The following is a 24,983-nucleotide window of genomic DNA, read 5'->3' as shown; positions in this document are numbered from 1 at the left end:
AGTAAACATTCCATTAACCCTACCTCCTCAGAGTCTCTCTCTGCTTCATTATGCAAGCGCCTCGGTGGCCAGAGCAGACCGTAAACTTCCGTCATTCCTCGCTCTCTCTTCTCCTTTATATGTCCTAGAAACCCTCGCCGAAGCACCCCCGCAGCCAGAGGTGGAAAGTAACAAACTAGGTGTAGTGAATTACATCATATTACTTGAGTTTATTTCATTTCATTTCGAATGATCGAGTTATCAGAGCCAATCACATGACAGCCGCTTCCTGACACGTCAGTTTCCAGATGCTTGTTGAGCAGGTGCCTGAGACACTGGAGACAGATGAGCGTTTAACGACGTTGTGCTAATGATCTACGCATTATGCAAACCGATACCCCCGGCAGCATCAGCGTTTCACACCTCCAACATCCAGCCCGTAGAGAAACGGAAACATGTCCGAGTAAGCCATTAGCTCAGCGAGACTAGATTGCAGATCTTTTTTTCCAATTTTTATGTCAATTTCATTTGTTTAACAATGAACCCAATCCCAAAGCAGCATTGAATATAAAAACAAGATGTTGCCAAAGGTTTGCGGACTCCCGGTCGTAAGTGTTGTACTGTATATTCTTTTTTAAGGACTCTCATAAATCCCTCCACTCTTCCACTGGATTGCAGTGTGTTTGTGGATGTTTGTGCACATTCAGCCACAAGGGTGTTAATAAAGGCACTTACTGATGTAGGTGAGGAGGCCTGGGGTGCAGTCAGTGTTCCAATTCATTCCAAAAGGTGTCCTGTAGGGGTTAGGATCAGAGCTCAATAGCAGGCCACTCAAGATCTTCCTCTCCAAGTTCAAGTTAACACAAAATTTTACTACGCCCCATCCAAAGCCAATCGTGTGCCTCCAGCTGGAGAAGAACCACAAATGGCGTTAAAGTTCAGGTGTCGGGTCGAGTGTTTGCCCACAATTGCATTTTACAAATTTTACGATTTAGTTTCTAAGTTTATACCTAATGAGCGAGACAGTGCTGATGGTGGAAAGCCGAAAGTCAATGACATGAAACCTTAAGAGGAACCAGACTGAAAAGGGACTCCATCATCTGGGTGATACAATCTTGTATCTTAAGGTTGTTAATTTGAAGAAAACCTCTGCGTCAGAAAAGAGGTTTCTCATCAAATGGCCTGGTGGCTGAATGAGCACAAATCCTCACAACCATGCTCTGGAATCTGCTGTGAAGCCTTCCAAGAGGAGTGGAGCTTATTATGAGTGCAAAAGGAGGCTAAATATGAGTTACAATGTTTAACAAACACTTTCTGGGAAAAAGTTTGTGGACAACCTGGTTTGTATGGGCATTTTGAACACCCCATTATTTCACACTCAATTCCCATTTGCTGTTATAATAACCTCCAGTATTCTGGGAAGATGTTCCACTAGATTTTGGTGTACGCTTGTGGAGATTTGTGCTCATTCAGCTACCAGTACTAACTGACTTACTAAAGTCAGGTACTGCTGTAGTCAGCGTTCCAAATGATCCCAGAAGTGTTGGGTTGAGGTCGGAGCGTTTTAGCAGGCCACTCAAGATCTCCTGGTCGGATAAATGTAGGTTTGTGCACGTTGCCTTGCTGGAACAGGTTTGAGAATCCTAGTTCAAGGGAAGGGAGCAGCAGAACTGAAATCCGCCACATCTAAAGACATTCTATACGATTGCGTGTCTCCAAATCTTGTGGAAAAAGTTCAGTATGGTCCAATATGGTGTCCGAATTCTTTTGGGCGAATTTGTCATGTCATTATTTCACCTTAACCAGCCATCTATTGTTTTTTGATATGGTTGACTTATTAAACTGCCGTCTCGAGATGAGATCGGCTCAGGCAGAAGATGAATCCCGGGTGTGAATGAGGCCAGGAGCAGCCCAACTAGGGGATTATACATTGACCTGTTCGGAAAAACAAATAGAAGGCGGCGCGCGAACGTTAAGAAACTCGTTCCCGAACCTCTGCATGCAGGTTGCTGGATTCTGAAGCGCACTAACGTTAAAGGAAGCAGACGTTAATTCTGATGCAGAGAATGTAACACGGGTACACACCGCCCGTGCCTGTACTGCGTAATTAGGACGAACTGAAGCTGCATTGTGTTCCTATGGCTGGATAATTCACGTTCTCTTGCTGGAGTGCGATTTGCAACGTAGGTGTTTGGTATCTTTCGAATGAATTCGTTTGCGTGCAGTCTCGTGTTCGCTGCACACAAATTACACGCGTTCCGAGCGCAGACCCGGAGCAGCTCGCACGCTGCGCTTTAATAAATAAAGGCTCCAACATGCGCAGGTGATTAAATAGTGTTTTCCATTTCACTAATGTGGCCTGGACACCCCTGACTAATGGCCTGTGCTCGGTGAGCAGCTGGAAGAGGAGCCTGACGCAGAGCCCGAGCCCGGCCTGGGACTCTTGAGCATTACACTTGAACGCGAAGGCCTCCCGCCGCTCGCCGGGCATGCTGGGAAACGTGTAGCGTGTCTTCTCCCTGTCTCGCCACTGACACGCTGCATTTATTACCTGCCTGTTGGTGCTGTGCCTCTGCACCTGGCCTGAGCAGTGCAAGCTGGCTCGCTTTCTTCTCCACTTACTCTACCTCAGACTGTGTGTGTGTGTGTGTGTGTGTGTGTGTGTGTGTGTGTGTGTTTCTACAAGCAAGGTGTTATTATTGTATTGATTTTGCCCCGGCACAAAAGGATATAAGTTTGTTTTTTGGGGAAATGGGTTTTATTAGTGAGAATCACAGTTCACTTGGACTACATGATTCGATCCAAATATCACAGTGCAGTTATATTGAAACAGGTTCAGATAATGATGCACCCTGCAGGATACTGAAAGCAGAGGTCACCCAGTATCCAGGCTGAAATACCGGCAGCGGGTGCTCATCACTTACATCTGAACAAACGATCAACATGGATTTTTATACATCGAATTGGCAGAAAATTGTTTGCCGTTTTTTTTTTTTTTATTAATATTTTTAATTGTTATTAATTTGTGAACAGTTAAAAAAATTATAATAAAAAAAAAAAGCCCACTTGGTTCGAAATAAAATAGTACAAATAAAACGAATGCTATACACTTTTTTTTTGGTTTTATTTCATCAATTAAATCGAGTAATCGATTAGATCGGCACAAAATTGACGGATTAATGAAATAAATGGACAAATGAAATAAAATGCTTTATTTGTAAGACCCCATTTTTTACGTTTAATATTTAATATTCAAAAGATTTATACTTAACTTGTGCTACTTATTTATCACACTTTAACAAACGTACTGCATTTAAGAAACACACAAGATGGTTATTTATTCATTCGTTCAATTTATTTATTGATAGACGAACTCATAAGATATACCTTTATTCCTCCCACAGTGGGGAAATTTCTCTGTTACAGCAGCAAAGAAAAAATAAATGCAACTATATAAAAGAATAGACATACTATAGTATACAATATATACATCAAACAATGTATACAATTTCAAAAAAGGAGAAAAAAAAGACCACTAGTAATAATTAGTAACGCTTGTATTGCAGGTAATATTGCACACAGGTAACATTATTACACAGTTAACCAATAATAACAGTGTGTATTATGGTGACTGGTTCACTGGGAGCAGCTCTGATTGTAAAGTCTAATAGCAGCAGGGAGAAAAGACCTTCTGTATTTCTCCTTCAGACACTTAAGATGTAACTGTCTGTAACTGAAGGAGCTGCTCAACGATGAAACTGTTTCATACAGGGGGTGAGAGACGTTCTGCAGCAATGATGATAGTTTTGCTACCATCCTCCTTTCTCCCATGTCCTGTACAGTGTCCAGAGGAATCCCCAGGACTGAGCTGGCCTCCCTGATCAGCTTGTCCTGTCTCTTCCTGTCTGCAGTAGAGATGCTGCTGCCCCAGCAGACCACACCATAGAATATGGCTGAGGCCACCACAGAGTCAAAAAGTCATTCCTTCCACCCATTCTTTTGTTCACTCCCTTGATATACGGAATTTTAAGGGATTTCTGCTTTTAAGAGAGCTGGAAATAACGTTGTCGGGAAAGTGATTCTGCGCATACTAGTGGGAGTTCCACCCACTGAAAGTGCAAGGCGGAGACTAAACAAACTTGCGGTCCGTCACCTAATCTGTTAGTGATTTGAACCATGTTCCTCACGTAAAACAAGGGTGCGCCGAACCCAAGGTCCTGTCCCGAAACAGTTCGGTCGGAACGAGAGTACAGTTACAGCCCTAGTATTCCAGCGTAAAAGTGTGTTTCTGGAGGGAATGTAATACAGCAGGGAAGTTGGTGGAGCCTAACGTTACATCACGTAGCACGCCAACCCGTTCACAGGCCCACCATCTCGACTGCGGTTTTAACGTAGTCGGAAAAAATAAACTAGTGATTTCAACAAATAGGCTTCTTGCTGTCAGCCTGCATTTCAGGGTTAAAAAAGGGTCTTTTCACGCTGAGTTCATGCCAGATTCTTTACAACCCTCAAAAGCATGACCGGTACAAAACACAAGAATGTGTCATGCTGTCTTTTTCTTTCCTATCCACACCTGAAACACCATGAAGGAAATCGTAGAACATTTCAACGATTAGGGCAACGAAAGGGAGGTTAAAAAAAAAATAAAAAAATGAGTACAAATATAGTACACAGCCGACTATTATATTTAATCTCTTTTCAAATACAAGCAATAATTTTACAGTTCTGGTGAGGCCAGTTAATTTTGACTAGGCAGCGTTTGGCTTTTTTTTTTTTTCTGTTAAGAACAAATGCTTCATGTGTAATTAAAATCGGTTGGAATTATAGCAGGGAACAATCCATTAGATAAACCCTAGAGGAGAAAGTCAGTAGAGTAACTTTTTTTACAGAATTATTTTAATAAAATAAAAGAAAAAAGCCAAATGATATGCAAAGGATCTTATTCTTTATAAGCCGCAGCAAAGGCAGTTAATCTATTATTGATATGATGATAATTGCATGTTAAAATATTAATTTTTTTCCAGCTTTATTGTAGGCATCATGAGCATTACATGCACAGGATGCACACTAGTTAGTGTTTTGTGGTTCCAGTATCACCAATACTGCAGTAATAATGACCATATTGTGATATTCTATATTGAAGTATAGTGAATTATACATATCAGTGCATTACTAAGACATCAGATACAAATTTGTGGCTGTTGTTCAGTGTACGTTGTTTATTTATTTATTTATTTATTTATTTATTTATTTATTTTTTACTAGGAAAAAAAGCTGTATATGTTAAATCTCAGGAGAACTACGAGATGTATAAAAAAACTTTAGAGACCAGCTCTGCTAACAAGAAAGAACTTTATCTACATTACCACACCAGCACCTTCAAAATAGTCTCCTTGCACAGCGACACAGCGCTCCCAGTGTTCTTGACATTTCCGTAATGGGCCCTGAATGTCTTCTTTTCAAAGCGTGTCAAGCACCTTCTGTGATTCGTGCTGGATCTCCTCAATGTTGTCTAAACAGCGACCGTTGAGCCGAATCTTTATCTTCGGGAATTGTTGCCTGCAACGAGAAACTCACATGGTCAGAATAGCACCATTTGCACTGCTCCAGATCCACACAGGCGATGTCTTTTGGCACGCTGACTTATGAAGGTCGGTGCTCCCTGTGACTGTGCGTGCAGCTTTGTTCTGCTATCCGTTGGCGTGTTACCAAACTGGTCTCGAAAATGTTTGGATGTCATTGTATTTTCTTTTTCTCCAATAGAATAAGACTAAGACATGAGATTTATTATTCTTGAGAAATATTTTTGCACGTTTTTCAAAGTGTACGTTAGTTTTTAATATAAATATACAATCTGTAATAAACGCAGTTTTGCATACATCGATTATAAAATTACACAAGATTATATTGGAAAGATGCCGTCCTCCTTGCGGTGCACACATCTGGAGCCTCTCCTAAAAGTTCTGCGTCGCACTTACCAGCATTTCTTTTGGCACAGTTGCAATTTCTTCGCAAATGGCAACTTTCAGCTCATCTACTGTACAAGGTTTTCGAATATAGACCTTCAATTCGAGGTAACCCCCCAAAGAAAAAAAATTGCAAACACAAATCTGGGGACTGTGGGGGTTAGGGGACATTGCCGAAATGCCAAGTCAAGACTTTGTCATTTCAACCATATAAAGTGCAGCACACAGTAAAACGAAACGTTTTTCCAGGACCAAGGTGTAATACAAAGAACACAGAATATCCCACATATCCCGAGAATAACAACGCAAAGTCCACAAGTGCAACATTTAGTGCAAAAAATGGGGAAAAAGAGACAACGTTAGACAAGGAAATACAGTAGCGACGTACCGAAAGGACCGAAGTCTAAGGACAAATGTTTGCTGTCCTTGTAAACTGGAACGACTATCCAGATGTTTTCACTAGGTTATTTATATAATTATCTATATTAAGGTCTATTTAAATACACTGGGAACATATGACTTTTTTAGCCATAAGAGGTTCTTCCCTAAACTGTTGCTCCAAAGTTATGAGGCACACAGTTGTATGGGATGTGGTAGGTTTTAATTTTCACTTCTGTTGAACTAGAAGACATAAAACCTGATCCAGCATGATGAGACCACAAAGCAAACTCCATGAAGGTATGGTTGATGTAGTGGAATGGAAGACTCCTATAGAGCTCCTATAGAACACCTTTGGGATGAATTAGAACATTGACCGCACCCCCAAACCTCTTCACCTCACCTACATCACTACCTGACTTTACTAAGCCCCTTGTGGGTGATTGAGCACAAATCTCCACCCACACACTCCATAAACTGGTGGAACGTCATCTCAGAAGGTTATTCAAAAAGCAGATGGGGACTAAATTTGGAACGGGACATTCAAAAAGCACAATTAAATCTTATGTCCATTGAGTTTACATACCCAACAGTAAATTGTGTTAAAACAACTAGATCCCAGATTATATCCAGTATTATTGAATGACTGGATATAAAAGCAAATGAATAATGAGCACGTTTTACAGTGTGCCTGCAGATATAACATTGTATAAAATTGGGGATATTTCTGCAACCTCTACTGATCACCACTTCTTCTTCTTTCCATCACTTTTTTATTTATTTTTTCAATTCTTTTATTACATCTATTCAGAAACACCATTATTACATTAAATCTATGCAGCGCAACACATAAAAGAGCTTTTCCGAACTGATAACAGTTCCCTGAATACTTTACATTTAGGTATGAGGTCTGCTGAATCAGGCCTGCATGATGATTGACCCTTATTGGCAGTGTTCTTTGTTATCGTAGCTCTGCGCACACTTCTTCTCGGAGACATGCCAATTAATATCCTCGTCCGTTCTCTGCGTTCACCTTCAAATCCTCCCTCCTGACTCACAGTCTTTAATATTCCTGGTGATCAGCAGCTCATTCTTCCTCACCGTGTGAGCCCATCGAAAGTTCAGAATCCTCGGCATTATGCATTATCAATTAGGTTTAATTACATGTACATATGCTAATGACCCATAGCCTTGGCATGAGCACTGGCGCTTGGCACGCATACATCTTGGTGTAGAACTTGTCCGGGCGGTGGGGGGTAAAAAATGGCCGTGCAGGATAGTGTCTCCTGTGATAAATGGATTTGCACGGCTCTAGATTTCCATGCAATCAATTACTATATCAAGAGACTTTCTTTTTCGGGCACGGACATCTGCTGCGCTCTCTCTCACTGTGGAATAAGAAAGGCGACGATTTCTGCCTCTTTACTGGTGACTGATAGTGACTGGCTAATCAGCGTACTGAACATAAGAAGAATACGAATTCATTTTTCATGCCTTATTTTACCAAAATGACTGAGCTGCAGCCTTATTTTTCTTGCTGCCGCAAGGACTAATTGACAGTCTCGATATTTCCACAGTATTCCCTGTACCTCAGGTCACTGTGTACCGGATATAAATTGGGAGACAGATGGAACTAAATGGGTGTCTCTGTTTCATTAATGTTTGCTGTGCCTTTCAGTCTCAGTGAAAGAGTAAGGCCACCGTGTCTCAGTAATTGTGAGAGGCTTCTGTACCTATAGGTCCCAGTTAATGAAGTGTGGTCTCTGTGCCTCTCTGTAATTTTGAGAGGCTCCTGTACCTATAGGTCCCAGTTAATGAAGTGTGGTCTCTGTGCCTCTGTGTAATTTTGAGAGGCTTCTGTACCTATAGGTCCCAGTAAAAGTGTGGTTTCTGTGCCTGTGGGTCCCAATAAAAGTCTGATCCCTGTGCCTGTGGGTCCCAGGAAAATTGTGGTGTCTGTGATTCCCAATAAAATTGTGGTCTCTGTAATTGTAGGTACCAGTAAAAGTGTGGTCTCAGTGCGTGTAAGTCCCAGTAAAAGTTTGGTCTCTGTAATTGTAGGTACCAGTATAAGTGTGGTCTCTGTGCCTGTGAGTCCCAGTAAAAGTGTGGACTCTGTGCCTGTGAGTCCCAGTAAAAGTGCGGTCTCTGAGCCTGTGGGTTCCTGTGCCTGTGAGTTCCAGTAAAAGTGTGGTCTCTGTACCTGTGAGTTCCAGTAAAAGTGTGGTCCCTGTGCCTGTGGGTCCCAGTGAAAGTGTGGTCTCTGTGGTTGTGAGTCCCAGTAAAAGTGTGGTCTCTGTGCCTGTGAGTTCCAGTAAAAGTGTGGTCTCTGTGCTTGTGGGTCCCAGTAATAGTCTGGTCCCTTTGCCTGTGGGTCCCAGTAAAATTGTGGTCTCTGTGATTGTGGGTTTCAGTAAAAGTGTGGTGTATTTGAGTCCCAGTAAAAGTTTGGCCTTGTGCCTATGAGTTCCAGTAAAATTGTGGTCTCTGTGCCTGTGAGTTCCAGTAAAATTGTGGTCTCTGTGCCTGTGAGTACCAGTGAAATTTTGGCCTTATGCCTGTGAGTCCCAGTAAAAGTGCAGTTTCTGTGGCTGTCTGGCACAGACCTTTTTAGTTCCTGGAAAGGAGGTGTAGACTTTGTGCCTTTCCGTCTCAGTAAATAGAATATGGTCTCCGTGTCTGTAATTCTCAATAACAGAGTTAAGGCTTTTGTACTTGTTCAGGCAGAGAACAGACACATAACCAGTCCGCATCCCTGACCAAGATAAAGCGCTTAGTAAAGATGAACGAATATCACGTAGTGTTGCATCATTGTAATTGTTTTGTAATGTATTGGCTGCTTCGAACAAGCTTTCAAGTGTTGGGTCAGTGAGCTCATAGCAAGATTTACATTGTATTGTATTATAAAGTAGAAAAAAAAACACACCTGGAGCTGTTTAACCTCACTTCTGCACTAGTACAATGCACATGCAGCAGAAATTTCAGGGGGCTAATGTGGTTTGATAGTGGACTGATTAGAAAAGACGTTTCAGCCGCACTTCCATAATGAGCTGTCTGTGCGTGTGCGTGTGCGTGTGTGTGTGTGTGTGTGTGTGTGTGTGTGTGTGTGTGTGCTGCTATTCTTAGGGTTACCTGCCGGCCAATGCCGAGCGCAGAGCCAGCACTCTGCAGAGAAAGAGGCAGGAGTACTTTGGTTTCATCGAGCAGTACTACGACTCCCGCAACGACGAGCATCACCAGGACACCTACAGACAGGTAACAGTAACATCCGACTCACACCTTCTCTCAGTTTTTCTACATCGCATGTGTGTTGAAATATCACTCTAGAGGCCGCTCTGTCCTTAAAAGTGGCATGATTAAAATTGTGCATCATCACAGATATAATGAACATCGCAAAGTGCAGCACTTTTTTCTCTCTCTGTCTCTCAGACACGCACACAAGCACACGAAAGGCAGGTCTGAGCTGTTTCCTTCCATTCTCGTTCCTCCCAAAATCATGGCCTTTCACGATAAAAAAAAATCACTTTTAGCCGAGAGCAGGGCAGCATCGAGGTTCCACAGCCGTTTGTCAGCCCCAGCGGGAAGCCTCTGTCCTCTGTTCCTCTTCTCCTATAAGCTCTGGGAGAAAGTGTATTTTTCTCAGTGTAGGAGGAAAAACATGCCTCTACATGCTGCTGTGCTGCTGTTCCACACTCTCGCGGCACTTCTCCTCCCGATGCCGAAACAATAATCAGCTCTGCAAATTACCCACATTGCACCATCATGTGTGCCGCGCCGAAATTGGTTAGCCGTCTTTACCACGGGAGCGAGCTAGGACACACGGATGGATAGATGTCCTGATTGTTTCTGGCTGTCGACACTTTTCTACAGGCACTTCAGTAGTTTAGTTGCTTTCCCCTTCTTCAAAATGTGTTTCCTTGCAGTATTGAAAAAGGCAACAATTCAATCCTTCATGATGGAAATAGTTTCATCTTCAGGGTAGGAATCTCAGATGATTTGGAATGCTATCTTGTTCAGGCCATGCACAGTATTCGGCTGCAGGTTGTCAAGAATTCAAGATGGAAGCCCATCAAATCGATTTCAAGTCCAAGTCTTTACTTCAGCTAGTTGCTACTAGTCCATTTATGTATTGTGGAAATGATTAGAATAGATTTTCTATTTTTATTTTTGTAAACAAATTGTTTATTTATTTTATGTATGTTCTTTGAAGCAATTATTTTTTTTTAACCAATAAACTTTTATTTATTTATTTTTATTTTTTATTACAGAGACAGTGAGGCCAAGTGAAAAAAGCAACACATCTAAAGAAAGGATTTTGAATTAGCTAATTAATTAGCTACCTTTAAGTTAGAATTTTTTTTAAGTTTTGTATTTTTTATTAGGAATAGAATTGAGTAAATGCACATAAAGAAACGTATGTACTTTAATTGTGAATCACTTAGTATTAGAATTAACAGTCCAGTAGTAAGCAATATATACAGTCTGTCAGGACAGAGGTGACCCTTCTCCAGTGTTCAGTGGGAAAGCACCCTTAGGGTGATTAGGGAAACAGAAAACAGCATATAAGTGCAGTTTTGCCCCAACACTCGAGGGGGTGGTGAGCACGGCAGAACGAAGCCGTTCCCTCTGTACATGCAGTGACTGTTACTGACACCTGGAACAGAAACGCACATAAGAAGGTGGCCCCCCAACGTGTTTTCCTGCTGAGGCGCTGTTTACGGAGTACAGGGGGTTAAGCCAGTTATTGCACCAAATATCACTTACTCACTCAGAAAGAGTGGACGCAGGAAACTGTTTCTTCTTGTTCGTCTTTATGAATATTAACAGATATACAAATGTGCCTGTTCATTTAGTAATGAATAATAATAGTTTCTGGGATCTTAGAATGGTTGTGGCATAATTTTATAAGAGATAATGAGATGTGTAATAGTAGCAGATACTAGTGAATTACGGCCAACAAAAACGTCCTTTTAAAATTTGAATTAAATGTTTTTTTATTAATTTTTTTAACAGCTCAGACCTTTCATCCTATATAACAAGGAAAAAATATATATACAGTGGTACCTTGACCTACGAGTGAATTAATGTACGAGTTTTCCGAGGTACGATCGGTCTCACTGTCGATTTTTTTGCTGTGTTATGTGAGCAAAAAATTGAGGTACGAGCTCGAGACGCCGCTGCTAGATGGCGAAGCGAAGCCAGAAAGCGAGGATTGTGACGAAAATTAAGATAAGCAAAGAAGAAAAAGTAAAAAATGATAAGTTCAAGGATACGTAGTGTACAGTAGTGATAGAGAGAGTAGCAAAAAATGAGTTTTCCCTCCTCCTCTGCCTATCTCCTAAAATTGATTTGAGTTTTGAATGTGTGCGAGCAAATTGAGATACGAGGTCGGCCACGGAACGAATTAAACTCGTAGGTCAAGGTACCAATGTATATGCATATTATAAAATATGTAAGTTGAAAAATACAAAGATAATGTCATGCCACAGTGCAGAGTAGAGTTACTTTTACTACATTTTCCGATATCAACATTCCTCAGGTGTTTTATTCCTCTTACTCCACAACTTTTCGCCAATGATTTCTAGCCAGCCAGTTTTTCTCATTTACAGTGCATTTAATGTTGTGCGATATCCAGGAAACTTGTGTTTTAGCAGGTATAACCAGCTTTTGCCTCACCAGCCCTTCCTTTCCCTTTCCCTTAAATTTGAATTTATAAAGACAACATAAAATGCAGCATGTCTTGTCATGAGAAAACAGTAAATCATAAACTGTTTTGAAGTCTTACACATTTCCCTAATGGAATATCACATTTTTGCACCTGTTTATTATTATTAGTCGTTGTTATGTGACGAGTCCACCATAGAAGGCCCTGTGGTCGATATGTTACTATAGAAATGCTAACCATCCAGCTGTGAGGCACAGTCCTTCTGATGCTTCACCGAAGAGCATAATTGCAATTAAACCAGTGCAATTTCTATAAATAAAACTAAAAGCCCTTTCTGTAGTAAATGTTCGGAAATGGCGGTGACTCATGCTTTAGGTGTCTGAAAGGTCGGAAAAAGTAGACAAAAGCCTTTCTTAGATTATAGTACTTAAACTTTTCTTTTTATATCACCAGGCAGTTCGAATTCTCAAAGCAGGTGTTGATGAATGTTCTTTAACAGCGTCTTCCTTTTGAGAGCGGTTTGCATTGCAGATACGCCACATCATCAAAAGAACATCATCAAGAAAGAGTGGTTATTTCCCTCAGATAAATGTATTGTAGCGAAGAATGTGAGGTTTTCGGTTGTTTCGGGAGACGTTTATTCAGTTTCAGAGCTTTGTGACAGCTGAAAACGTTACGCTTTCCAAAGTGTTTTTAGTGTTTTAGTGACCTTATAGTCAAGGTCCCCTGGTGGTCTAGTGGTTAGGATGCGGCGCTCTCACCGCTGCGGCCGGTCAGGGAACCAACCCCAGCCACTCTTAGTGCCGGTCACAAGCCCGGATAAATGGGGAGGGTTGTGTTAGGAAGGGCATCCAGCGTAAAAACGTGCCAAATCAAACATGCGGATGATCCGCTGTGGCGACCCCTAATGGGAGAAGCCGAAAAAAAGTTTAAGGTTCCCTGGTGGTCTAGTGATTATGATGCGGCGCTCTCACTGCTGCGGCCCGGGTTCGATCCCCAGCCATTAGGGTTGCACAAGCCTTAGTGTCCGTCCCAAGCCCGGAGAAATGGGGAAGGTTGCGTTAGGAAGGGCATCCAGCGTGAAAACGTGCCAAATCAAACATGCAGATGGTGTTTGCGGATGGTCCGCTGTGGCGCCCTCTAAAGGAGAAGCCGAAAGAAAAGAGAAGCCTTATAGTCTAATAGCTTCAATAATGAATGAAAGAAGCTTGTTTTACAGATAGTTTTCATCATTAAATAGAATTATAAACGCTTTTAACACAGGACCCATTGTTCATTAGCATGTTTAAGAGTGTACTCATAATCAGATATCTGTGGTGTAAGAGGAATGGACCCTTTGGGTAATGATATTACAGGAAAACGATCCACGACAACAACATCATGTAATTGACAGTATAGTTGCTTACGACTAATGTGTGTGCTTGTGTACGTGTCCACCTTTGCGTACGTGTTTGTATCTCATCCCATCATCCTCTCACACAGCTTTTGTAGGATTTCTGTGTGTATCTATGTAGTGTGTGTGTGTGTGTGTGTGTGTGTGTGTGTGTGTGTGTGTGTGTGTGTGCACCATCAGATTCAGATAGATATTCCTCGCATGAATCCGGAGAGGTTAGTGCTCCAGCCCAGAGTCACCGAGGTAAGAGGCAGGACAGAGCGGAGACACAAATCTGCCCCGCCCTCACCAGCAGCATGTCACTCAGGCATCTTCTGCTCAGTGCCATGTGTTTCTCCGACTGTCTGACTGTCTGTTTCTCTTGTCTGTCTGATCTGGTCTGATGGTTGGCTCAAGTCTCAGGTGGGAACTGAAGGTTTGGACCACAGTGCATTTAGTTTTCCCCTGTTTTTAGTCAGTTTAGTTTTCTGTGTTTAACCCTTTGAAGTCTGGAACGCTTGAATAAGTACGGGTTGTTTTTTATTAATGTTTTGGCTAAAAACTTTTTTTTTTTTTGGTTTATCCACAAACGTCTGCATAAACGCGATTGCTCTTTTTATCAGGGTTTCAAAAGCAGGCGTACAAAATCGGCAGGGAGAAAAAAACCCAAAAAAAATTCACACATTTAAATATATAAGTGCACTTCTTCTCACAAACTATTTAACATCACAATACAAAGTTAATTGAGCAGTTAGAAATGAGATCTACGTTTTTTTTTTTCTTTCTAGTCTTTAAAAGTTGTTTTGCCTTTCATTAAAAACACAAAAGAATGAATTTTTCCATAAAAAGGAAAAAAATTTTAAATAACACATCATCTTCTGCTGTTTGCCTTTAAAAAAAAAAAAAGAAAAAAGAAAAATCTCTGGAACTGATGACGCTTTCCTTCTTTTTTATCTTCTCCCAAGATTATTGCTCTATGTTTAGTCGTTAAATATAATTTCCGATCTGACGTATTTGTGTTTGAGTCAGCACTTCTTGATGTTTAAAAAAAAAAAAAAAAAACTAAAATAATTAAATAAAATGAACAACAACAACAGAAAAAGGCAAACCACAGCAAAAATGTAAAGGGTGTTATTTCTTCTCAGAACAACAATGCTGTATATATGAATGTGTTACATATTAGCATAAAAACAAGGATGAAAAGTATAAACCTGACGGTAGGACTGTTTAAATGTTAAGACACATTTGTCTGCCTTTTATTTTTTATTTTATTTTATTTTTTAATACGTTTGCTTCGCAATGCTTTTGAATTCTTCAACCTGATTGGTCAGAATATATATTTATATCAATGTGTTAATTGTAATATGTTCATTGTTTCTATAGTAACAGCTACTTTTCAGGGACTTGGATGGTGGAAATGCCACATACTCTTAACCCTGTAATGAATAACGAAGTAGCGCACACTGTGTTGTTATTTGACGGTATTATACTCTAATTGCTACATTGAAGCAGTAATACCAGTCAGTCGTTTTTCCTCCGTGGGAAAGTTCTCAGGACAGAGAACGTTATGTGATTTGAGAAAAATCTGTATGTTTTTTTTGCTCAGTTAAATTCCAAAGAGAGAAAAAAATTGCATTTGTTAAAGGAATAGCTGTGTGTAGCTTCTATAACATGCACTCTATAGACAAAAGCATTTGGACACGTGACTCTTCCAGTCATATGTGGCTCTTCTCAAAACCACAAATTCAGACAGGATATATAAAGGGACACATTTGTTTTGGGATCTGGTAGCATTAAATACTTCCTTCACTTGAACTAGGAGCCCTAAACCTGTTCCAGCATGACAATACCCCTGAGCACTAAGATGAAGATCCATGAAGATCTGCTGTACATGGGTTGGAGTGGAAGATCTTGGATGTCACCCTACATCAATACCTGACTTGACTAATACGCTTGTAGCTGAACGAACACACGTCCCCACAGGTGCACTCCAAAATCTACATCATCTTAGAAGAATGGAGCTTATTACAACAGCAAAAAGGGGATTCAATGTGGAATAGGATGTTCAAAAAACTCATGAATCTTATGGTCAGGTGTCTACAAACTTTTGTTCATATAGTGCACCAATTGATGAGCTGTTTTTTTTTTTTTTAGGCGTGCGATATGTCGTTAGTTTACGAGCACCTTTTGTATTTTTTTTATTTTTATTAATTAGTGTATATAGAGTTTCATTTATTTTTCAATTATATTCTTTTTTTTTTCACTTAACACTAATTCTAATTGGTTAAAATACCATTTCTGATTTGTTCATTGGTGAAAGGTTGTAATAGTCGGCGAGACCAGACGAGGAAGAAGCGCTTCACATTATACGGTGAATCCGCTAACCGTGACTTCAAAGGGTTAAGCTGATAAAGCTGATGAGTTTATGCCCAGTGAAATAAAATGAACTTCTTCAGTTTTCAGCCAGACGTTGGGTCACCATCCACGACCAGATTCCCTTCCCTTGTCTCTCGATAATGGCTGTTTTTCGAATCCGTCTTAACCTGCTTCTGCTCCTGTGTCTCTTTTCTTTCTTTCTTTTTTTTTTTTTTTGTGTTTCCTTCTCTGCAGATTCACATTGACATACCGAGAACTAATCCTCTTATTCCTCTCTTTCAACAAGCTTCTGTGCAAGAGGTGAGAAGTCCACACCACTCAGTCCATTCACCTTGATGCTCTTTCCAGTGTGCGCTTGACCCACACATAATACCAACTAAATCCTGCATACACTTCAATAGATCACACACACACACACACACACACACACGGACCGATGCTTCAGTGTTTCATTCCAGAGCAGGTTACACATGCTGAATGTGCTTTGTGGATTTCGTGGTATTGCGTCGGATGTGTTTCTAAGGAGCTCAGTGGATTGCGTGTGGGTGTGTGTTGGAGGGGGGTGGGGGGTTTGAGTAAAGGGAGTGACAAACACACTATAACCCTACTCCTGTTTAGGTTTATCTGAGGGAGCGTGCTCTTTCTAACAAAGCGTGCAGGTCTTAGCTGCCTCATGCTTCTGCTTGTGTTTGTGCGGTTCACTCGTGGGCTTTGAAATGAATCATCCGCTCTTTTAAACCGGGAAGACATCAAGGCGCACGGTGTGAAAAAAAAAGCTCTTTGCTTTTAACCTTGTCCTTTTTTCTTTTTCCCTTTTTCTTTTCTTCCTTTTCTAAGCTCTCTTCCTTTCCCTGTGTCTCTCTTCTCTTCTCTTCTCTTCTCTTCTCTTCTCTTCTCTTCTCTTCTCTTCTCTTCTCTTCTCTTCTCTTCTCTTCTCTGTTTCACACTCGTTTCACGCTCGTCTCCGGTCTTCTTTTCTTTACGCAGACACACTTATCGCCCGGACAGCACTTATTATTTAAAGAGCCAGATGCGCTTTGCACCGTTTCTTAGGCGATTCGAACGAGTTTCTACTGACACACGACATGCACTTCTTCTCCGTCTCATACATATATTTATGGGAACGAGAAACCTACCAAAAGTGGGAGGACAGCACCAGAGAAGGGTGGGGAAAAAATGAAAACCGTGACGGATTACACATTCCGTTTGATGTACGAAGGTCTGAGTAATTATTCACGGCCGCTTTCGCTCAGGATTGCGCCTGCCACTGAGATCCAGGTGTAAATTGGCGCTGTGTGTTTTCCGAGCTTTATAGAGCCTCGTTTAGGAGCTTTGTGAAACCGCTGTTAAGGGAAACTAGGTGTTTTAATGCTGCTTGTCCATTCGACTGCTTTTGTCTCATATCCATAAATAAATAAATAAATAACAGCGGAAGAAATTTGTCCAGACTACTTTTCTGACATCAGCATCGCTTTAGAGTTTCTCGGCTTTTGATGGAGCGAGATTCGATCGTGTAGAAAGTTCAGTGCAGTGGACACAATTATTGGGACACCCGACCTTTCCTGCCATATGTGGTTCTTCTCCAAACTGTTACCACAAAGCTGGAGGCGCTCGATCGTACACAACGTCTTTGGATGCGGCATAATAACATTTTGCATCCGCTTGAGCTCGGAAACCCAAACCTGTTCCAGCATGGCAGTGTCCATGAAGATATACTTTACATAGTCTGGAAAGGAAGATTTTGAGTGGCCTGCTATAGAGCTCTGATCTCAACCGTGCTGAACCCCACTGCCTCCTCACCTAAATCAGTATATGACTTTAATAACACCCATGCAGCTGATGAACACAAATCTCCACAAGCACACTTTAAAATCTAGTGGAACATCTTCCAGAAGAGTGGAGGGAATTATAGGAGTAAATATAGACTAAATGTGAAATGTGAAAAAAAAGCACATACCATATGTATGACTGTGTCCGCAAACTTTTGACAATAAAGTTAAACCTTTTTTCAAAAACACATTTTTTGACAAGGAAACACTGCTTAGCTTATTTTTTAGTTATTTATATATTATAGTATATATATATATATATATATATATATATATATATATATATATATATATATATATATATATATATATAATATGTATATGTGTGTGTGTGTGTGTTGTATGTATATACACACACACTAGACACACACTGTAAACACCATCATCCCTTATTGTCTTGCTTTATAAAAATTTTTGACCTGAAAAAATGCTTCTGCTTCTGACGCCTTTCTTGTAGCCACCAACATGCAAACTGTTCTTCTTAAAAGACTCTAGAGGAAGCACGATGCTTGTATAGCGGCTAAAGTATACATCCTCATAGCCGCCCCCTATCTCACTCACTTGCACTTCGATCCGAACGCCAGCAAACAGCTCTTTACCTCTTTAGCGACCACTTCAACTGTAAGGATCTCTCAGCCTCTCTTTAACATTCTGCACGGTGTGTAGCTCTTACACACGCAGCGAGCCGGCTAACGATGCACAGATTCCTCGTGAGCTACAAGTAAAGCCTCCACCATGTGACCTTAGCCAGCAGGAGTGGTTCTCTGCATTTCGAGTCCTTCATTTAAAAAAAAAAAAAAGCCAAGGTTGTGCAGTGTGTCAGGATTTTGTCATGGCCCTGAGCAAGCAGCCTTCATCTCTGCTTTCCAGACCATCCAGATGCTTTCACAGGATGGTATTGTGATGAGCAAATAAATTAATTATGTATTGAATCCGACTTTGCCAATACGCTTCAGATCACCTTAAGTTTTATTTTAAGCTTCTAATTTCCACCCAGCGATTGGGCATCTGTATGTGAGTAAGCTGTGAGTTCGGTGTCTCAAAAAGTGCCAGGTTCTATTGCATCCTCCATTTCGATGAGAAATGTGAACACTGCACCCATCAGATGAGGTGAGCGTACCCCAGGATTTGATGGACAGAAGTGGGAGTGAATCACACAAGGGGCATGTAAGCACGACTCGAGCAGCGCGTTTGGTGTTCCGGACCCTGTGCAAGCAATGAGTTTATTTAGGGCTTGACAGGGACACATCGTCTCTGCGTGAGCTGGACGTCAGTTTGACTCGTCAGACAAGTGAGAGAAAGTGTCTCTCTGTTTTTTTCCCCTTCTTTCCTTTCTCCCTGAGTTTTCTTTAATACAAGCAATCTGACAGTGGCGGCTCAGGAAAAGACATTTAATGAAGATCGAGGTGTTTGTGTTGTAGGAAATGAGCAAGAAGGCAAAGAGAAATGAAGATGGAACGAGTACAGGAGAGAGAAAGCCCAATTCAGCGTTCTTCATGTCGCTAAAAGACAAAAAACAAAAGATGGGTGCGAAACTTGGGCCGTTTGTTCCACAAGACCGACGTTCACTTAGGTATAGGAAACCGAGATGCCGCTTTAGAAGTTGTTAAATGCCATGATGCATCGAGTACTTGTGAACTTTGCTTAGGGACGTTGTAGCTCAGGGGTTGGACTTTTGATCAGAAGGTCATGAGTTTAAATCCCAGCACTATATGTTTTACATCGTCCGCAGCGAAGCTTTCAGTGCGAACACCTCTGCGACCTCTGCACCGAGAAACAGCCAGAGAACCTGAGAGGAATTCAAAGCAGTCAGTTTTTTTACGTGTAGCAGATCCCTGAATCCAGTTTATCATCCGTCTGTTCGGGAAGCAGGGAGAGAGGGCAAGATCTAAATATTATATATTATCTATAGATTTTATAAAAAGTGACCAACAAGTTGTGATGAGATTTTCTATGTAGATCGATTTCTTCTCGTTTCTCTCAGCACCACTGTTGCTACACGATTATGACGTGTCACAACACTACAGAGACCGAGGCACGTCCTGAGATTTACATAGAATACAGATTAACATGGCAGAGGTAGAGCTGCATCTTTCTGGAGACAGAACAGAAAAAGGACGTCTGGTTTTATTCCTTTTTTTTTTTCTTTTTTGTTTTCTTCTTTTTCGAATATCGAATTGGTCAGAATCATATCATATTGCATTGAATCGCAGCGTTAACTGAATCTAAATCGGATCGCACTGCATCGTATCTAGGGTGAATCGTATCGCATCCGTAACTGCTTTAAATGTATCTTTAATGTATCACATGGTTGGCTATGCAGAGATCGATCCCTACTTTAGATCCTAACTACTGTGATGGATCATTAGTAGTAGTATCTTAGGGAACAGAAGGGCATGAGTTCAAATCCCAGCACCTCTAAGCTGCCACTGTCAGGTGTTTGAACAAGACCCTCACCCTTAGCCCTATACCCATTATATAAAATAAGATAAGTCACTCTGGTTAAATTACAGCGACACTCTCCTGAAATCAACTGGACGCAATGTTCCATTGATTTTTTCCAACACCGATTGAACGATGAATCTTGGATGTGTCCAGAAATGATTATAGACACCATTAACGGCTCTGGATTACTTTTCTCATGCTAACATGACAGAAGCCTCATGCTAACATTGTAACATCACGATACACCAACCGAACAAATTCATTTTTGAAAAATCCTTTTGCACAACTAATCTTTAGATCTTTTTTTTTGCAAAACGAACTCAAACCAAAAGTGGTGTTTGGTGGTTTTAGTTTTTTTTTTTTGTATTAAAAAGATTTAAAATTGACAGATTTCTCTACCACTAATACGAAGCAATGGTTCTGATGATGAACTCCTTGGTTTATAGGGTGTTTAGGTCTTTTTTAATTTTTTTGGTTTGTAAGTCTTGGAACGGGTTAATAACGTAAGGCAAAGTGTTTCTGTAGTTTATGGTGCTTTATCTCAGGAATGTCCAATTACTGTATACATATGAATTTAGAATCGGATGTAAAATCAGAATCAGAAAGAGCTTCATTGTTAAGTATGTTTGCACTTACAAGGAATTTGTTTTGGTGATAGAAGCTTTCAGGTGCACATTTTCTTAAGTAAACGGAAATGAAAAAAACTAATAATTATTAAAAATTAATAAATACTAATACTAAATAAATGTTTGTTTTTTCAAGATTTATAACTTTTATATAATATGTACTATTATAATAATAATTCATCGATAATGCCATGGACGTGACGGATGTTCAGAGCAGTTTTACAGTGTGCATTCATCTTACAGCACAAGACGTCATAAAATGTTGAAGATCTCTTTAATTCACAAACACATGAGAAACCCAAATATATATCAAATACACAAGTATGAAAATTTTCTTATTTCACAACATTTAATTCATTAAAGAAAATGTTCCACTAGATTTCGGAGTGTGCTTATGGAGATTTGTGCTCATTCCGCCACCAGGGTGTTAGTAAAGTCAGGTAATGATGTAGGTGAGGTGAGGAGGCCTGGGGTGCAGTCAGGTTATCCTCAAAGATGTTGAATAGGTTTGAGAGCCCAATAGCAGGCCATGTGAGATCTTCCACTCCAGTCCATGTAAAGCATGTTTTCCACAATTTCCTCGTGCGATCGTGCGATCTTCCTCCTGTAATTTGCCGATCCAATTTCTGTTCATTATTTTGGTGGAGTATGGATGTTCTGAATTCTCCCCCCATGTGGTGTGTGTGTGTCTTATCTCAAGGTGGCACCTAGGCTTCCGTTAATCCTCATCTATATACTCTTTCAAGTACTAACCTCCATGAACACACAGCAACATGCACACATTGTTTTTTTGTTTTTTTTGTCGTCTTTGCCCTCGCCGTCTGCTCTATTGAATGTTGTGATGCTAATTACTTTCGAGAGCCTAATTGATTTTCTTAATTGATTGCCAGCTAAATGAGGAGATGCTGTCTGTGTGTCTAATTAATAGCCGTCAAACGTGACCTTGTGCAAAGTCCCGTAGCTTTGCATGTTTACACGATTGCCTTTCTAAAGCTTATACATGAATTCTTGAAGCTGGAGGTGACTTACGTTCTTTTTAAAAATGTATTCCTTTTCAGATCTTCGAGCGGATTCTGTTTATCTGGGCAATCCGGCACCCGGCCAGCGGATACGTACAGGGCATCAACGACCTTGTCACGCCCTTCTTCGTCGTCTACATATTTGAGTATATCGGTGAGTAGATACAAGTCTGCTTTACAACGTGCTTTGCGTCGCTCCATAACTTGTTAGCTTGATGTAGATGCCGATAAAAGTCGACCGCCTTCGGGAAAAATAATGCATTAGCCAATAATAAAGAGCGAGCGTGTAGCCAAACACAGCTTACCTCTTTCATCTGCTATCTATTCATTAACAAACGAGAGATACCCGAGCCCTTCGGGTTGAGGAAGGATGTATGGCGGCTGCGGAGACGGGTGGGTGGTCCGATTGGCCAAACTCATGTGGCGCCAGACGTTTCCGGCGCTTTGAAAAACAACTTCAAAGGATTGTCATGCCTCAGTCTTTAGCTCGTGTTCAAGGGAAACTTGCATAAGCTTCAACTGACCAGTTCCTTCTAAAGCATAGCACAGACACCTTACATGATTATCTACTTTTAATCTCCCCCTTCTAATCTGTCCTCCTTGGTCTGAGCAAGGTGGTGTTCCTCAGGGTGGAATGTTAGGGCTGTATAACATGCTACAATATTTTCTGTTATTATATTTGTGTTAGGGCACTTTAGAGTACAGAAGAGTACAATAATGTAATTAGGTCTTCAAACGTTAATACAGATAGACCTCCACTTACAAGGTGGTATCAAAACATTTCGAGACTAGCTCAGTTTGCAAGAAAGTGCTCATCTACGTTTACACTATCACCTTCCAAACGGTCCCCTAGCACAACAAGATGGCACTTCCAGCATTCCTGCCACTTCTAGAATGTGTCATGGAAATCTTCTTGCTGGATCTCGACAACGGTGTCAAAACGGCGATCTTTGGGCTGGATTTTCATTTTCAGGATAAGGGGGAAGTAGAGCCAGAAAGTAGGGCGAGAAGGGTGGGTGTGGAAGTGGTCGGAATAGTAGACGTAAAATAGCACCAGTTGCACAGCTCCCGATGTACACGGGAAGATGTCTTTTGGCACACTGAAGGTCGGTGCTCCCTCTGACTGCGTGTCGAGCCTTGTGCTGCCATCTGTTGGCGTGTTACAAAACTAGTCTAGAAATCGTTCTGATACCACCTCGTATGTCATATTCACAGTTACAATTTTGAACTAATATTAATGGGGGAAAATAATACAACGGTCAGCATAAGTATTAAAAATACACAAAAGTAAAAAAAAAAAAAAAAAAAAAAATATATATATATATATATATATATATATATATATATATATGAGTGCGATGTATGAAATTGTGTATTATTATGATGATTATTATTATTATTATTATTATGTATAAAAGCATGTTATTTACACGGGGTCTTGGTAATTATAGCTCCAGCAGTCTGGCAATTTATTCAGACTTGTGTTTGAGTCAGTGTTAATCGCAGTGTCTCGTTTGCGTCCATTTTGTGCCTTTAATATTTTTTCCCCATGGCTACAAAGAAACGTTGTACTGCTGGTGATGGTGTTACGAAGCCTCGTACTATATCACTGGAAGATGAGGTGGTTGTGAGAATATTTGTCAGAAAGGGTGCCATTATATTAGTTATATTATTTTTAGTGACAATACAGAGTTGCTTATTGAAGTTTATGGGCTGTTCAGGTGTTACATTTTTTTAAATTGTGAGTCCTGGAAAGAGTTATTCTTTTAAGGCGGCGTGTTTCTGTAGTTTATTATGCTTTATCATAGGAATGTCATTTTCCTGTATACATATGCATCAGTAATAATTCATTTATAATGCCACAGACATGATAGATGTTAGGAGTATTGTTATAGCATGCATTCATCTCACAGCAGACTTCACAAAGACAACGGAGGTTCTTTTTTCGAATACATGAGAAACATCATCTCAAATTCGAATTAAATGCATGCACACATTCCTTATATATATTACAAGGTTTAATCCATTAGAAGGTGTTCCACTAGATTTTGGAGTGTGCTAGTGGAGATTTGTGCTCATTCAGCTGAAATGGTGTTAGTAATGCCAAACAGTGATGTAGGTGAGGTGAGGTTCCAATTCATCCCAAAGGTTTTCAGCAGGGTACAGAGATGGACAAAAGTAAACACATCCTTCACTTAGGTAGAAGAGCAGATGCTCATGTTTTAAAAGACTCTGGTAAAAGTTAAAGTACTGACTACATTTTTTCCACTTAAGTTAAGAAAAAAGTAGTCATTACTACTACCTGTTTTAGTGTCACGCTGCAAACTGGACCTCACGTCATATTAATATTTTAATACAAAATTAATTAAAAATTTTGTTACCCAATGAATGTATCCAGGCTGAACATTCTCCATATAGAACACAAACAGAGAAAAGATCATGATGATCAGGTGTTCAGGAATGTCTTTGTTCTCAGTCATGTTTACATCACTGACCTCTGTCTCATCCACTAAATTGTTATCTTCGTAAACTAGCCTACATCAGCCAGGACATTGTACGCCAGTGTTTGGTTGAAAAGCAGCGCAATGACAAAAAATAGGTTGATCAGGTCGCCAAAAAGTTCAAAACTAAAGTAACAAAGCTGTTTTGAAAATGTAAGAAGTAGAAAGTACAGATATTTGTGTAGAAAATGTAATGAGAGAAATCAAAACTGAAATACTGATGCCGATACGAAGTATTTGTACTTCATCGCTTCCCATCTCTGGTAGGGTCGAGGATCAGAGCTTTATAGCAGCTCATACCAGATCATACCAGCTCATACCAGATCAGAACTCCATCCCATGTAAAGCACATCAGCATGGAGCTGGTTCCTCATGGTTTGGGTCTCCTAGTTTAAGTGAAGACATCCAAAGACATCCTGTTCAATTGTGTGCCTCTGTTTGATTTTTCATCGACTTTTTATAGATTTGAAATAAATATTCACATGTAAGTCACATGCTAACATCGCTGCCACATACAGTTTAGCTGTTTACCATATTTAAATTTACTACAATAAGAGAATTTCTTTTTGTTTTGCTTTTACCAGGTGTAAATTAGTGATTTGATTTGTTAGTCAGCAGTAAATGTTTCCTGAAACACTGTTTTTATTATTATTATTATTATTATTATTATTATTATTATTATTATTATTATTGTGCGGAATGTATTATAGACCTGACGGCACCCTGGACATGCTCTTATATTAATTTGCTAATAATCGTGTAAAGCTTATACAGTTATGCCCTCCAGGAGTGTTTGCCGTTTAATATCTCTTCAGCTTCAATCAGTA

General features: G+C 40.3%; 1 protein-coding gene across 5 annotated transcripts in view; it reads left to right on the top strand.

The window, feature by feature from the left end:
• The window catches only part of tbc1d22a (TBC1 domain family, member 22a), a 182,495-nt gene that overhangs the window by 41,802 nt on the left and 115,710 nt on the right, over positions 1 to 24,983 (top strand). For 2 of the 5 annotated variants that reach the window (XM_046873152.1, XM_046873156.1), the window contains exons 6-9: positions 9,450 to 9,578; positions 13,562 to 13,624; positions 15,971 to 16,036; positions 21,695 to 21,809. In XM_046873152.1, coding sequence (XP_046729108.1) covers positions 9,450 to 9,578; positions 13,562 to 13,624; positions 15,971 to 16,036; positions 21,695 to 21,809 — 373 coding nt within the window. The remainder of the gene's footprint in view (positions 1 to 9,449; positions 9,579 to 13,561; positions 13,625 to 15,970; positions 16,037 to 21,694; positions 21,810 to 24,983) is intronic. The other 3 variants (XM_046873153.1, XM_046873154.1, XM_046873155.1) reach the window with 3 other exon arrangements.

Source organism: Silurus meridionalis, chromosome 18, assembly GCF_014805685.1.
Source record: "Silurus meridionalis isolate SWU-2019-XX chromosome 18, ASM1480568v1, whole genome shotgun sequence".
Taxonomy (NCBI): Eukaryota; Metazoa; Chordata; class Actinopteri; order Siluriformes; family Siluridae; genus Silurus; species Silurus meridionalis.
The sequence above is the reverse complement of the archived record's forward strand: the minus strand, read 5'-3'. Positions and strand labels throughout refer to the sequence as shown.